Genomic DNA, 16609 nt, shown 5'->3' on the forward strand with positions numbered 1-16609 from the left:
CTCTCTCTCTCTCTCTTCTCCCCCCCCCTCTCTCTCTCTCTCCCCCCCCCCCCCTCCCTGCAGCACCTGCGGCTGTCTCTGACGGACTGGGGTCAGTGCCGCGTGCAGCACCTGCGCTTCCCCTCCGTCATGGACATGCTCAGTCACTTCCGCCTCTCGCCCATCCCCCTGGAGTGCGGCGCGGCCTGCGACGTCACCCTGTCCAGCTTCGTGGTGGCGGGGGGGGGCTCCGGCACAGCGGGGGGTGAGCAGCCCAGACACATCAGGGGATTAGTGGATAATAGGGATGGGCATTTTTAAGACAAATCCAGATCGATTGATCGCATGCTATACTCGAGTGATTGTGTATTACTCGTAAAAGGAAAAGAAAAAAGACAAAAGAAAAATAAGATATATTTGAATATATATATATTTTTTTTTAAACTTACTTTTGTTCATTCACATATATGTTTAAGGAAACCAACAAACAGTTATAATCTTACACATACATGTGAAACAAATATGTAATTTATTTTATTTTAATTAATAATAATTCAAGATCGATTTTTCTCATAGCTACGAGCGATTACTCACGCCCATCCCTAGTGGATATGGACTAATAATAATAATAATAATACACATTGTTTGTAGAGCACCTTTTATACAAGCATTGTAGCTCAAAGTGCTTCTCCCTCTCTCTCTGTCTCTCTCCGTCTCTCTCTCTGTCTGTCTCTCTCTCTCTCTCTCTCTCCCTCTTTCCCTCTCTACCTCTCTCTCTCAGGTCATGTCTCAGCAGCGGTCCTGGTTCCCTTCTCCCTGCACCGCTGGAGCTCAGAGCCCAGCTTGGCTCACTGCAGCCTGGCTCGTCTGCCCAGCCCCCTCCCCTCCACCTCCACTCCAGGCCCTGTCTCCCAGTCAGGACACCACTTCCTGCACCCCCACCCCCGCCCCCTCCAGGAGCCCCCCACCCACGTGCAGATCACCCTGCGCCCCCTCCCGGAGCCCCCCACCCACGTGCAGATCACCCTGCGCCGGAGCGAGTCGGTGGGCAGGAGGCCTCTGCTGCGCCACCCCAACCCCCACCCCCCCCCCATCCCTCAACGGGACTCGGACTATGAGCTGGAGCCGGAGAGGGGACGCAAGCGGGCCATAGACAACCAGTACATGTTCCTATGACCTCCAGAGGCACATAGACAACCAGTACATGTTCCTATGACCTCCAGAGGCACATAGACAACCAGTACATGTTCCTATGACCTCCAGAGGCACATAGACAACCAGTACATGTTCCTATGACCTCCAGAGACACATAGACAACCAGTATTCAGGAGGGTAGAGCCGGATTATCACCAAACCACCAGCCGAACCAGATTAACACCAAACCACCAGCCAAACCAGATTAACACCAAACCAGATTAACACCAAACCACCAGCCAAACCAGATTAACACCAAACCAGATTAACACCAAACCACCAGCCAAACCAGATTATCACCAAACCACCAGCCAAACCACCAGCCAAACCAGATTAACACCAAACCACCAGCCAAACCAGATTATCACCAAACCACCAGCCAAACCACCAGCCAAACCAGATTAACACCAAACCACCAGCCAAACCAGATTAACACCAAACCAGATTAACACCAAACCACCAGCCAAACCAGATTAACACCAAACCACCAGCCAAACCAGATTATCACCAAACCACCAGCCAAACCACTAGCCAAACCAGATTAACACCAAACCAGATTAACACCAAACCACCAGCCAAACCAGATTAACACCAAACCACCAGCCAAACCAGATTAACACCAAACCACGGGCCATAGACAACCAGTCCATGTTTTTATGAGCTCCGGAGTCCAGTATCTGTTCCAACAGTCCCATAGACAACCAGTATATCCTCCAACAGAGTGCCATAGACAACCAGCATATGTTCAAACATGGAAGGTCAGTGTTCCTATACAAGGCCAACATTCCTATAGGAGGCCATAGACCAAAAGCACAGGTTCCTAAGGAGGCCCATAGACAACCATGTTCTATGACACACACGGAAGGCCATAGACAACAATGTACATATTCGTACAGAGGCCCATGAAGTACCTGTTGAGGGCCATAGACGACCATGTTTCTGTGACCCCCCACCCACAGAGAGCCGTCGATACCAAATACATATATTTCTATGGACCACAGAGCTCCATAGACAACCATGGTTATCTCACACGACCCTCTAACAGACAGCTCCATATATATACACACGCGTACACATACACACGTACACACACACACACGCGTACACGTACACACACACACGTCATGGCGTTTCTAGCCCAGCCTCACATGGTGCACAGTATGAACTTCATGGTAATTGATGATGGTGAACTGAAAGTCACATGAGTGACTGTGTATTACAGAACACACATACACACACGTACGTAAACACACACAGTTAATGCTGGGTGTACGTTCTCCAGTGTCAAAATCCAACAGCCTCCAACCTGAGTCCATAATGAATGTATTTTGTGGAATATTTTTATTTTATTTCTTTTTTAAAATTGTATTTCTTTTTTATAAACGTGAGGTTGTTCTACATGGGAGAGACATGTGTCGCTGTCACCCAGCGCCTGGGCCAACAACATATCGGAACATTCATGCAAATGTTTGAACTTTTGTGGAGGGATATAGTTTGGTAAAACTGTTCCAGTCCATGAATCGGTCTCAAAAAGTGGAAAGACTTCTTGCAAAATGACCTAAACCGAGTTATCTTTGTCTTTTTAATGTGTGCTTGGCTTAGGTTCTCCTCTTTCACTCACAGGTTGGATTAATAGCCCCTAATGGGACAGAGCTTTCGCTCAAAAGCATAGACAAAACCGTGGGTCTCAGAGGTCACCCCTGCCCTTCTCCTCTCCGTCATAAATGGCCGTGAAAGGGAGCCGTCATTCCTCTCCCTCTCTCCATAGCAGACGTAACTCTTTTGTAAGGTTTTCAATATTGCTCCCGCAATATTCCTCCATGTTAAATATATTTTTATACATGTTAAATACATTTAAATGTATGCAGCTTTGGAAAAAAAACGACGTCTATTTTGTATACACAGATTATTTTATAGAAAAAGGAAAAAGGAACTGGGGGGGGGAAAAGGGGAAGAGAGTAACGACATGTAAAGTCACCGGTGATATTGATTAGTACGGCCGAATCCGTGCGCCAGCCTCGGGATTGATTGAAAACTTTATTTAACAGATTGCAGAATGGGTACAGAATACAGTACAGCTCAATACACACAATTGTTAAGGGGATGCAGACCAGAGAAAGACTTTTGTCTTATTTACACCAGGGTCCCCCATCAACTCGAGAGAGAACAATGCAACGCTGATTTTAGATCAGCGCTTTTGCGCGACTTCAGACCAACACAATGGAAAATAGTCATGGTTTGATGTGTGGGAGGGTAGAGCCGGATTATCACCAAACCACCAGCCGAACCAGATTAACACCAAACCACCAGCCAAACCAGATTATCACCAAACCACCAGCCAAACCAGATTAACACCAAACCACCAGCCAAACCAGATTAACACCAAACCACCAGCCAAACCAGATTAACACCAAACCACCAGCCAAACCAGATTATCACCAAACCACCAGCCAAACCAGATTAACACCAAACCACCAGCCAAACCAGATTAACACCAAACCACCAGCCAAACCAGATTAACAACAATAAATGAACACATTATAGTTCATTTATTGGCCCTTTTAAACCATGAGCCAAACACCTCACACACCAAGCTCCTTTAAGATCCTTTAAACACCTCACACAGCAAGCTCCTTTACACCAAGCTCCTTTAAACACCTCACACCCCAAGCTCCTTTAAGATATCTCTGCCTCTAACTAAGCCCCTCCTCTGCCTGAGGCGTCTAGACGTCTGTTCTGTTTAGCAAAAAGAAAGCAACGGTATCATGACTATAGTAGTGTCTATCGGTCCTCTCTCCTCAGGTCAGGGAGAACGACTGTGCCTTTGAAAAGCTGCTGTTGCGTTTCCACTTTGAGAACTTTGAGGGTCGTGATGTGGCGCAGAACAACATTTAATGACTGGACTATGGAGAAGTCTTTATTTTGCATGCAGGCAGACACACAGGAACACACACACACACATGCAGTTAGTTGGGTCGCCGATGCGATTGAGTCTCCGCACTTGACCCATTCCCCCCCCCCCCCCCCCCCCCCCCCAAGGGCAGCCGGGAGCAGATAGGGGCGTCGGCGAGGGGCCGCGCCCCGGGAACCAATCCAAGTGCTCCTGTCCGTCTTCGTCAGGGATGCGACAGCGTTAGCGATCTGTTGTGCATGTTTTCCATTGGGTTTATCCTATCCGGGGGGGGGGGGGGGGACCCTTGCGAGCACGGGGAGAATGCAAACTCCACACAGAAAGGCCTGGGAGATACCCCACCTGGGTACCTGGCAACGCGGAGACCTGGTCCCCAAGCGGGAATCGAACCCTGGACCTTCTAGCTGTGAGGCAAGTGTTAACCACTTCACCACCGTGCCGCCTAATGGCACATTGGGAACAAATGAACAGTTTAGTGGCACATTGGGAACAAATTAAATCTTTAGTGGCACTTTGGGAACAAATTAACTCTAGTGGCACTTTGGGAACAAATGAACGCTTTAACATGGTCGACTTTTTTTTAGTGTGTGAATTCAGTCTTTGCACTTGGGTCATATTTTTTTATTGAAGAGAAAAAACCCGATATATAACGGCAGCAGCAAATCTGCTCATTGTATTTTTGGGGAAAGGCTGCTGGAGGGAGGGCTCGCACTGCCCGTCGTTCCTCTACACACCAAGGCCCTGGATGCATTAAATGATTGATTTCCATGCGTTCATCACCTCTGCCTTTTCAGACCTCACTGTGTGCGGTTTGAAAACGAGAAAGGTCCAGTTGATGAATTTAATGTGTTCTCAATACTGTTGGTTCTGTCCCGTCAGCACTGTAAACATGCCAGCTCAGTCCTCCTCACCAAGGCTTCCGACTCCATTCAGTTACAATAAGCATTCTAAATTATATAAATATATATCAACTGTATATTTGACATTTTGTAAAATAAAGCTAACCAAGAAAAAAAATTATACAATCTTGTCATGTTTGTGTATTTCTTCTTGTGGTGTTTGTGGTTGTTTGTAGATTTACCTTTATTTACATTAGTTGTTTTAGGATCCCATTTCAGTCAAGTGTGTATGTGTATATATTAGGGCTGTTCCTCGACTAACTAAATAAATAAAAACATTTTCCTATATCAGTTTTGTTTTGATGCAGGCATTTTTATTTTAGTTTAGTCTGATTAAAAGAAATTCATATTAAATATTTTACCCTCCGTTTATACAGTGGGGAGAACCAGTATTTGATACAGTATTTGATTTTGCAGGTTTTCACTTACAAAGCATGTAGAGGTCTAATGTTTTATGATAGGTACACCTCAACTGTGAGACGGAATCTAAGACAAATCCAGAAAATCACATTGTATGATTTTTATTTGACTACATGAAATAAGTATTTGATACATCAGGAAAAACTGAACTTAATATAATGGTAAAGAAACCTACCGTATGTTTGCAATTACAGGGTTCAGACGCGTCCTGTAGTTCTTGACCAGGTTTGCACACTGCAGGAGGAATTCTGTCCCACTCCTCCATACAGATCTTCTCCAGATCATTCAGGTTTCGGCCCATCGCTGGGCAACACACTCGGCTCCCTCCAAAGATCTATTGGGTTCAGGTCTGGAGACTGGCTAGGCCACTCCAGGACCTTGAGATGCTTCTTTACGGAGCCACTCCTTAGTTGCCCTGGCTGTGTGTTTTTGGGTCGTCGTCATGCTGGAAGACCCAGCCACGACACATCTTCAATGCTCTTATTGAGGGAAGGATGTTGTTGGCCAAGATCTCGCGATACATGGCCCCATCCATCCTCCCCTCAATGCGGTGCATTCATCCTCCTGTCCCCTTCGCAGAAAAGCATCCCCAAAGAATTGTTTCCACATCCATGCTTCACGGTTGGGATGGTGTTCTTGGTGTTGTACTCATCCTCCTTCTTCCTCCAAACACGGCGAGTGGAGTTTATACCAAAATGCTCTATTTTGGTCTCATCAGACCACATGACCTTCTCCCATTCCTCCTCTGGATCATCCAGATGGCCGAAACTCAAACGGGCCTGGACATGCCCTGGCTTGAGCAGGGGGACCTTGCGTGCGCTGCAGGACACAGTTGTAGTGTACCTATGACATGCTTTGTAAGTGGGGAAAACCTGGAAAACCGGCAGTGTATCAAATACTTGTTCTCCCCACTGTATCAAGTAAGCCAGACTGTACAGTATTGGTGGCGTCTACTCTGAAGCTCAAGCGCGCCCCCTAGTGGACCTGCCTGGTTTCAAGTAACCGCTGTTCCTACCATAGACCATATTTGCCTTTTTTAAATGGTAAGTTACCAAAGTAATGTCATTTATTATTCAACCAATTTTTTTTTAATAATACAACCTCAAGTTACTGTGTGGCTGTGGTGGTGGAGAACATGGCCATGGAATTCTAAACTTTCCAGGCTAAGAAAATATATGGAAATGTTCTGTATGTCCAAAATATTTGTTGATCATGTTCCATCAGCGAGCGTTTTAACCCTTTCACTACCACTACAGAAGGTTAACCTTTCACTACCACACTGCAAACGTCTGTAGTGTGGTAGTGAAAGGGTTAACCTTCTGTAGTGTTGTAGAGAAAGGGTTAATCTTCTGTAGTGTGGCAGTGAAAGGGTTAACCTTCTGTAGTGTGGTAGTGAAAGGGTTAACCTTCTGTAGTGTTGTAGTGAAAGGGTTAACCTGTAGTGTGGTAGTGAAAGGGTTAACATGTAGTGTGGCAGCGAAAGGGTTAACCCTTCGTCGTGTGGCAGTGAAATACCTTCTGTATTGTCGCAGTGAAAGGGTTAACTTAAAGGGGCAGTTCACCCCGTCCATCCAGATCTCTTCAGTTCACCACCTCTTCTCACCCAGAGTGTCATCATCCAGATCTCTTCAATTCACCACCTCTTCTCACCCAGAGTGTCATCATCCAGATCTCTTCAGTTCACCACCTCTTCTCACCCAGAGTGTCATCATCCAGATCTCTTCAGTTCACCACCTCTTCTCACCCAGAGTGTCATCATCCAGATCTCTTCAGTTCACCACCTCTTCTCACCCAGAGTATCATCATCCAGATCTCTTCAGTTCACCACCTCTTCTCACCCAGAGTGTCATCATCCAGATCTCTTCAGTTCACCACCTCTTCTCACCCAGAGTGTCATCATCCAGATCTCTTCAATTCACCACCTCTTCTCACCCAGAGTGTCATCATCCAGATCTCTTCAGTTCACCACCTCTTCTCACCCAGAGTGTCATCATCCAGATCTCTTCAGTTCACCACCTCTTCTCACCCAGAGTGTCATCATCCAGATCTCTTCAGTTCACCACCTCTTCTCACCCAGAGTATCATCATCCAGATCTCTTCAGTTCACCACCTCTTCTCACCCAGAGTGTCATCATCCAGATCTCTTCAGTTCACCACCTCTTCTCACCCAGAGTGTCATCATCCAGATCTCTTCAGTTCACCACCTCTTCTCACCCAGAGTGTCATCATCCAGATCTCTTCAGTTCACCACCTCTTCTCACCCAGAGTGTCATCATCCAGATCTCTTCAGTTCACCACCTCTTCTCACCCAGAGTGTCATCATCCAGATCTCTTCAGTTCACCACCTCTTCTCACCCAGAGTGTCGTCATCCAGATCTCTTCAGTTCACCACCTCTTCTCACCCAGAGTGTCATCATCCAGATCTCTTCAGTTCACCACCTCTTCTCACCCAGAGTGTCATCATCCAGATCTCTTCAGTTCACCACCTCTTCTCACCCAGAGTGTCATCATCCAGATCTCTTCAGTTCACCACCTCTTCTCACCCAGAGTGTCATCATCCAGATCTCTTCAGTTCACCACCTCTTCTCACCCAGAGTGTCATCATCCAGATCTCTTCAGTTCACCACCTCTTCTCACCCAGAGTGTCATCATCCAGATCTCTTCAGTTCACCACCTCTTCTCACCCAGAGTGTCATCATCCAGATCTCTTCAGTTCAACACCTCTTCTCACCCAGAGTGTCATCATCCAGATCTCTTCAGTTCACCACCTCTTCTCACCCAGAGTGTCATCATCCAGATCTCTTCAGTTCACCACCTCTTCTCACCCAGAGTGTCATCATCCAGATCTCTTCAGTTCAACACCTCTTCTCACCCAGAGTGTCGTCATCCAGATCTCTTCAGTTCAACACCTCTTCTCACCCAGAGTGTCGTCATCCATCCAGATCGCTTCAGTTCCATTTGCTTAGTTTTGGAGAATATCTGCAGTCATTCAACACAATGGAGCTGAATGACACTCAGCACATGTAAAAATAAATATAAAAAAAAAAATTACTTCAAAAGCAACGTCTCTTTCCAGAAATCATGACCCGGGCGGTTACTCAGAATAATGTAACCAAAGTGGACCCCCATTCATCATTATGGCGAGTGTAGTTCAGTAGAAACTAATTCCTATGTGAAACTGGACAAATATTGGTAATTGAAACTTGTCAATACGTAAGGAAGATATATATATATAATATATATAAAACCTGCTGACGACATCACTGGTCTTTTGGTCAGATGTTCGTTGTAAAGTATGTCCCCCACGCGCAATAATGACCGCCGTTAGGGGAAAGATAGCCTCGCAGCCGGACTCTCGCAGCGCTATACCACGCACAGCCTGCAGAGCACGGCTGTGCAGCACCTGTCCGAGGCAGGTCTCGACAGTACACCATGCATTTGATCTCGTCTTGTCGATGGTGTACAATTTATTATATTGTTGGTAAGTTAGCCCTGTAATAAGCGGGATAATGTATACGTTGACACTGCGAGATTCAAACCTAAATAGACTCAGCTTTACCATATGCACAGCTGCACTGCATCAGGTGTAATCAAGCCCATTGTGATATTTCCTCCAACGCCAGAGGAGCAACAGAACAACTGCGTCTGCATTTGATCTCATCTTGTCGATGGTGTAAAATGAATGACGTATATAGTTAGTAAGTTAGCCATGTAATAAGCGGGATAATGTATAGCTATACTCGGTCATTGTCGCAAAATAATTGACCGACACTGCGTTCTGGAACACCGAGGCACAGCCGAGGTCAATTATCTTGCGACAATGACAAAGTATAGCTATACATTATCCCTTACATAAATCATTAACACTTTGATCGCCGGGGTTAAATTCATAATTTACCATCCTTCGCCAGCCCTATTTAACATGGAGAAGTTCCTTCTTTGCAGGGCTATAACTTTTTAAATTGTATTGCTAAATTGACATTACTATGGCCCATTCAACGTCCTATATCTATTGTTCAGGGTGTAGCAACGTTATACTTTTTCATTCACATATTCATACTAAAATACGGTCTAAAGTATAAGTATGTTTTTATCGTTTTCTGCAGCTTTCTCCAGAACTTGATTTATAGCCCTAAATGCATTATATTGATGATCAAATACAGTTTGGTAGGAATCTGTGCGAGATAAAAAAAAATGTCAACTGGACGTGCTTCTAGGAGTTACTACGTATGATCTGATGTTGACCGGATGGGGGGGGGGGGTCGTTTATAATTCCGTGGGCAACGTTATATCATTCATCTAGTGTGGGTGATATGATCATTAGAGCAGTTAGTATCGAAGACATTAAAAAATAACACTGAAACTCACCGTAGCTTCCTCGCGCCATTGGGAGATGAGCGTGGAACAGAAATGTTTCTATTATGGGATGTCGAAATATCCGATCCATTTCCAGGTTGTATAATAGTATATACGTCCAAATCATGTTGTTTATCGAGTTATTGGTAACGGATTGCTATCCATTGTGATCAGCTCGAGTCCTGGGACTATTAGCGAGTGATCGGACCGAATTGAAATGAGCACCAGCTTCCACTTCCTGTTTCTGCCCTGGGCGATCCGCCGATCGGCCACCAGATGGCGCTCTTGAACCGTTGTAGAGTTGAGAGGGGCTCACCAGTACATATAATGTCTCCGGGGGAGAAATATGATTTAGATCACAGATTTTTGATGTTTTCTGTCCAGCGTCTTCGGCAGAATAAGCATGACGGGGAAAGACGCTGAACAGCGTCTTCGGCGATTAAAGTGTTAAGTACACAAACATTACAGGTGCACTGTGCAGCTTTGGGGAACAGGGATGGGTTTATATTTACTTCTTTACGTGTACATCTTACAATTATTGATACCATGAATGAAGACAATCATTTTGGGGCAAAGCGAACATAAGACTAGAATACTTTGTAAACAACCACCGTGAAACAGTAGCTTTTCTTGTAGCTTTCTGGCTTCAAACAGTAGCTTCTCTTGTAGCTTTCTGGCTTCAAACAGTGAAACAGTAACCTTTCTTGTAGCTGTCTGGCTTCAAACAGTGAAACGGTAACTTTTCTTGTAGCTGTCTGGCTTCAAACAGTGAAACAGTAACCTTTCTTGTAGCTGTCTGGCTTCAAACAGTGAAACGGTAACTTTTCTTGTAGCTTTCTGGCTTCAAACAGTGAAGAAGTACAATTTTTTCTAACAGTGTTGCCAGGGACCCAATTTTCCCAACGACAGTTGGATTTATTCGATTATGAAAAATGGATCTTCTCTTGATGCTCTCAAAACAATATAGTGTTGCCACTTCAACAGTCCAATCAGCATAACCCACCAAGAGCACCCCCATATCAACTAGAGGAAGCACCACACAGACGAACGTCGGTCAGTTTTTAAAACTTTTTTATTGTTTTTAAATTTTTTTGCTCATTTTTTAAATTATTTATATTATCTACAAAGTAAAAGTTCTCTTTTTTGTTTTCTTTCTCTTTTTTTTTTTAACTTAAAAGTTAGATAATGTTTGGGTGAGGAGCAGGCTCTCATTGCCTCAGCCATCAAGAATTTCATAAATAACGTTTTCTCCCCTCCTCTGGCTGCCCCTCCCCCCTCCCCAAAAAAACAAAACAAAAAGAAAACATGGTCGTCGTCATGTTGAGTTAATTCACAGGAAGCTTCTCGTCGTGTTGGTAGTCGTCATGGTTTAGTTTGGTTAGAAACCGTCTGTAGTCTGGAAAACAAGCAGCAGCAACAGTTTAAACTGTCGAAAAACTTGGAAGAATTCTTTTTTTTTTATGATCAAGGTGGAGACTAAATACAAGTTCCAGTTGATTCTTCTTCTTCTCTCTCTCTCTCTTTCTCGATTCATAATTGGCAAGCAGACTCGTGTTGCTTGTAGCAGGGGAACCCTCTGCCAGGGCGGGTGTGTGTCTTCATGTGTGTGTGTGAGAGAGGATCACTATGTGAACGGGGGAACAAGGGACAAACCTGTAACTGGTCATTATTAGAACTCTTAGCTTGTTAAAACATCTCGTCACTGCATCAATCTGTTAACATTCTCTTATTGCCTGGTCTGCAAAGGGGAGGGGCGGGTGGATGGCGGGGGGGGGGGGTGCGGATGTGGAGCATATGAGAGGAGGGGGGGGGGGGGTCAGTCTTCTTCTGTGGTGGTTGGGAGGTTTGAGACGAGGAGTGCAAGGCAGAAGAGGGTCCCTCAGCTCAGCGATGCCCCCTGCTGTCTACAGCTGCTGCTGATGGTGGGTCTGCACTGTAGAAAACAAACAACAACAACAACAGTCAGACACTACAGGGCCCTATTCCCCGTACCTGGTTCAACTAAGTCGATCAAGAGTCCCATTATCCAGATTCAATTAACCCGATGTTTGAAGCCGGGATTTTCCTGTTCCTCGAAGGTGGATTCAGTCTCGTTAACTCGAACCAGACTTGAGACCCTGGATAATTGCGCGCGCCCGCCTCAGCTGAAAAGCCAGCAAGTATCGATAGCAGAAATCCTGATTTTCTAACGGCATTGATTGATTAATTGATTTAAAAGATTATTAACAGATTGCAGTACGGCTCAATAGCCTCGCCGACAAGTTAAATGCATAATCTATAGGCTAATTTTAAGTCCCTCATTACCCCAATCAATCAGATTATATTTCTTTAAACTTGCCTGCTGGCAGTAGGTTTATGGAATGGATAATCAAATGAGATCTTGCTAGCGAAAATAATTAGTTCAACTGTTTCAGAATAAGGATACGGCTCTCTTACCCATTGATTGATGTATGGTGGATGTTTTACTTATCTGCACTGTGGTGTGACGGTTGGTCGTTTTGACTTTCACACAGACGACCCGCGTTCGAATCCCACTTCTTCTAGTCTTTTTCTTCTTTTTGCAATGTAGGAATAATTAAATTTGGTGCACGTTGAGAGCTATATAAAGAATGACATCCTCAATGCATGTAGATTTATAATATTTTAACTTAAAACTAGGCTACTTTTGCGTATAATCATTAATATTATATTCCAAAAAAATTATATTGGAAACGCGGGGTCTCGAACTCGGGTCGCCCGCTTGCCAGGAGCGAACACTGGCCGTTGCACCACTGTGCCAGACGGGATATATCCATTGTGTATCCATCAATGGACAAGAGACCTGTGTTTCGAATATTTTTCTTTTGAATTAAGTTTTATCTCTTTATTCTCAAATGCATTAACACTTTGGTTGCCATGGGTTAAATTCATGATATACCATAGGTTGCCGGCTCTATTTGTCTATGGAGAAGTACCCCTTCTTTGCATGGCTATAACTTTTTAAATTCTATTGCTACATTGCCATTATTAGGGCCCATTCAAAGTCCTATATGTATTGTTCATTGTGTAGCAACGTTAAACTTTTTCATTCACATATTCATAGTAAAGTATGGTCTAATGTATAAGTATGTTTTCATCTCTTTCTGCAGCTTTCTCCAGAACGTGATCTATAGCCCCAAATGCATTATATTGATGATGCAATACAGTTTTATGGCAATCAGCGCGATATAAAAAATTCCAACTAGACGTACTTCTAGAAGTTACTACACATCATCTGATGTTGACCGGATGGGCTAGGGGGCGTTTATAATTCCGTGGGCAGCGTTATACCAATCATCTAATGTGGGTCAAATGTTGATCATAGCAGTTAGTATCGAAGACGGTAATTTTACACGCTAAAACTCACCCCAGTCTCCGCGCGCCGTTGGGCGATCATCGTAGAGTAGAAATTTTATCATTATGGGATGTAGATTTACCCGGTCCATTTCCAGCTTGTATAATGGTATATACGTCCAAATAATGTTGTTTATCGAGTTATTGGCAATCGATCGCTATGTAGTGTGTCGAGATCGAGTCCCGGAACCTATAGCGAGTGCCCGGAAGTAATACGGCCGATCAGCACAACCTCCATAGCACTTCCTGTTAAGCGATTGCGCCGATCGGCCACCAGATGGCGCTCCTGAACCGCCAGAGAGCTCAGTGGGTCCTCCTGGTGGATCTCAGGCCAGCGGAGGGGACATATGAATCCGATCGCAGATTTTTGAAAAATTGATATAAGGACGCTGTAAAGCGTCCTCCGGCAACTTGAGCATGGCCGGGAATGACGCTTTTAAGCGTTTCCTGGCAGCCAAAGTGTTAATGTGACGTCAACGGCTCATTCAATTTCTCAAATCCGTCAAACAGCGCATCTCATCAGACATTTTAATCCCAGTTACAATATCACAATAACGTGTGAGTGATGATACAATTCAACAATCCTCAGAGTCCTCGTAATTCATAATCCACAAAAACCACAATCCACGCATAGACACTTCAATTTTATGCTTGAATGAAACACAATCCGGGCACTCCGTTAAGCAAATCTACAGCGGAGAATATATGAAACTAATCAGAGCCAAACGGCCGATTCATTCATTAAAAATATCCCCGCGGGATTCACATTTGCAATGCGCCGTTATTAAAATAACCACATGCAGCGTGTATCGCACTCCGAGCGCCGTATATGACGTGCATTATTTTATTTAGGACAAAGTAAATCTATAGGCTGAATATGATTTATTATCAGCATTTAGTTCTATTATTATACATTTCAAAAGCCCCCTCTAGGAAAACGAAGCACAGAAACATAATTCAGAATGGTATAATGCAGATCTAGACTGTGAGAATAATTTCAGGAAGCGAGCTGGCATTTCTATGCGGGGGCGTGGCCATGGTTCATCCAGCTAACTGAACTTAACCCTGCTCCCGACCAGGCTCAAACTTTTTGATCTGTTGTCATGGTGATTTAGACAATCGAGCGTCGGAGAACAGAAAGGTCCGGCTTAAGTCAGGCTATGCTGGAAATTATCCGGCTAACTCAGTTAGCCAGGTACGGGGAACGGGGCCCTGCACTCATCCACCTGCAGACACTACAGCACTCACAGACTGGCTGGTTAACACATTGACCGCCAGCAGCAGGGGGCGCTGATCCCCCTTCAGCGCCAGGTCTTTATTCAATGGATATAGTTTTAGACATTACCGAGGGTTACACATGAACGGGCGGGCGGGGTTAGTGTTCCATGCCATCGTTGTAAAGGCCTGCCTCGCCTGAGTATTTAAACCCCTCCCCCACGGCTCAGAAAACACACCAGACCGTTTTGAATGGAGTGAAATATCTCTGCAAGGCAGTAGAGGGCGGTGTTGACCGTCTGCCAGCTCAGACACATTCACCAGGGTCTGCAGAGGCTGCAGCCATGAATTATGAATAGATATAGCGAATAAAAGAAATAACGATCATAAAAACGAGTTAACTCGTTTTTGGCGATATTCGCATGGTGGGCAATAATGAGTTAACTCGTTCTTGGTGCAGATTGTGTTAAAGGAGTGTACCTTGTGGGTGTGTCAGGCAGGTAGACGTGTGTACCTTGTGGGTGTGTCAGGTAGAAGTGTGTACCTTGTGGGTGTGCCAGGTAGGAGAAGTGTGTGGTGGAGGAGACGGGGATGGGGTTGAGGGCCGTCTGGGGCATCTGGGGCTGGGGCCCGCCCGGGGGGCCCTGGGTGGCCATCAGCATCATGGGGGGGTGGGTAGGCTGGTGGGATGGCACCATGCCGGACTGCATGTGAGCCTGAGAGAGAGAGAGAGACAGGAGCTGATGACAGATGGTAGGGACAGGGGAAATCAAAGTTAGCAAGAGACGGATACACCTCATTGATTTAAAACAATACAGTTTGCAGCGCCAACCAACCTGGTGAGACGTCATCATAACTATAGATTCCAATGGACAGTCATCAGTGTGACGACCCACAAAAATATATCACACAGACCCACCACCACTAACGGATGAAACATTAAACGGGCAATTCACCCAAAATTCTAAATAATTATAAACTTTATAACACCTTTCATATAAGAATTGAAGCCCAAAGTGCTTTACGGCAGACAATACAGTCAAATAAGACATACAATGAGCATAAAGGAGAAAATAACAGCATAGAAAACTATAAAATTGCTAATTTACATCCACTGTGTAGTGAGTGGCAGAATACAGGCTGAATATAGAATACAGGCTGAAGGTAAGAGATACATTTTTAGATTACTTTTGAAAATATTTAGTGTGCTAGCCTCTCTAATGTCCATAGGTAGTGTTCCATAGCTTTATATAGCCTCTCTAATGTCCATAGGTAGTGTTCCATAGCTTTATATAGCCTCTCTAATGTCCATAGCTTTATCTAGCCTCTCTAATGTCCATAGGTAGTGTTCCATAGTTTTATCTAGCCTCTCTAATGTCCATAGGTAGGGTGTTCCATAGCTTTATCTAGCCTCCCTAATGTCCACAGGTAGGGTGTTCCATAGCTTTATCTAGCCTCCCTAATGTCCATAGGTAGGGTGTTCCATAGCTTTATCTAGCCTCCCTAATGTCCATAGGTAGGGTGTTCCATAGCTTTATCTAGCCTCTCTAATGTCCATAGGTAGGGTGTTCCATAGCTTTATCTAGCCTCCCTAATGTCCATAGGTAGAGTGTGCCCATTTACTATATTCACCACTAATAATCGGACAGTGCTGTGTTTAGTGTTTTACTATATTCACCACTAATAATCTGTGTGGTGAAGTGACCCTTTAAAAATTCTAACTTGCAATAGGGGGAACAATCTGAATACAGAATAACAAATACAAAATAAAAATGTTCAATCAATACAGACCAAGCTGTGTAACGTTACTTATATATATATTTTTTTTTTGTATCCACTTTTTCTCCTTTTTAAATTTTTCTCCCATCCCAATTTCGCTGTGCCAATTCTACCCTCCCCTGTCTTGAACGTTGCTCGCCACGTGTCCCCTCCGACACACGAGGAGGCAGCCGGTCACATCTTTTCACCTGCCAGCGCGGACTCTCATTGGCGAGGTGTAACGTGTAGGAGGCTCACACTACCCCCGCCGTTTTCCTGTCTCTGCTGTGCAGGCGTCCCCAACCGACCTATAGGAGTCGCTGTCCACAATGTCCAGATTACCACCCATCGACTTCCACCCGCTAACTCTGCCAATTGAGTTAGTATGACGGCCGGCCAAAGCCGGAGGCAACGCCGACAGCCGGATTCGAACCCGGTGTCTCTTGCATTGGTGACGAGCGCAATGTCCGCTGCGCCACCCGGCCGTCCTTTAATATATATATAT

The 16609-nt window shown here is 44.9% G+C and overlaps 2 protein-coding genes across 2 annotated transcripts in view; one reads left to right on the forward strand and one right to left on the reverse strand.

The window, feature by feature from the left end:
- sh2b3 (SH2B adaptor protein 3) overlaps positions 1 to 5104 on the forward strand; it is a 327691-nt gene extending 322587 nt beyond the window's left edge. The window contains exons 7-8 of the mRNA XM_084323763.1: positions 64 to 244; positions 761 to 5104. Coding sequence (XP_084179889.1) covers positions 64 to 244; positions 761 to 1155 — 576 coding nt within the window. The 3' untranslated portion in view covers positions 1156 to 5104. The remainder of the gene's footprint in view (positions 1 to 63; positions 245 to 760) is intronic.
- A 5754-nt stretch (positions 5105 to 10858) lies between these two features.
- The window catches only part of atxn2 (ataxin 2), a 250745-nt gene continuing 244994 nt past the window's right edge, over positions 10859 to 16609 (reverse strand). Inside the window, exons 25-26 of the mRNA XM_084323938.1 lie at positions 14891 to 15062; positions 10859 to 11692 (exon numbers count right to left, since the gene is read on the reverse strand). Coding sequence (XP_084180064.1) covers positions 11664 to 11692; positions 14891 to 15062 — 201 coding nt within the window. The 3' untranslated portion in view covers positions 10859 to 11663. The remainder of the gene's footprint in view (positions 11693 to 14890; positions 15063 to 16609) is intronic.

The sequence above is a fragment of the Notolepis coatsorum genome (assembly GCF_963971535.1).
Source record: "Notolepis coatsorum genome assembly, chromosome: 10".
In the NCBI taxonomy this organism is placed as follows: Eukaryota; Metazoa; Chordata; class Actinopteri; order Aulopiformes; family Paralepididae; genus Notolepis; species Notolepis coatsorum.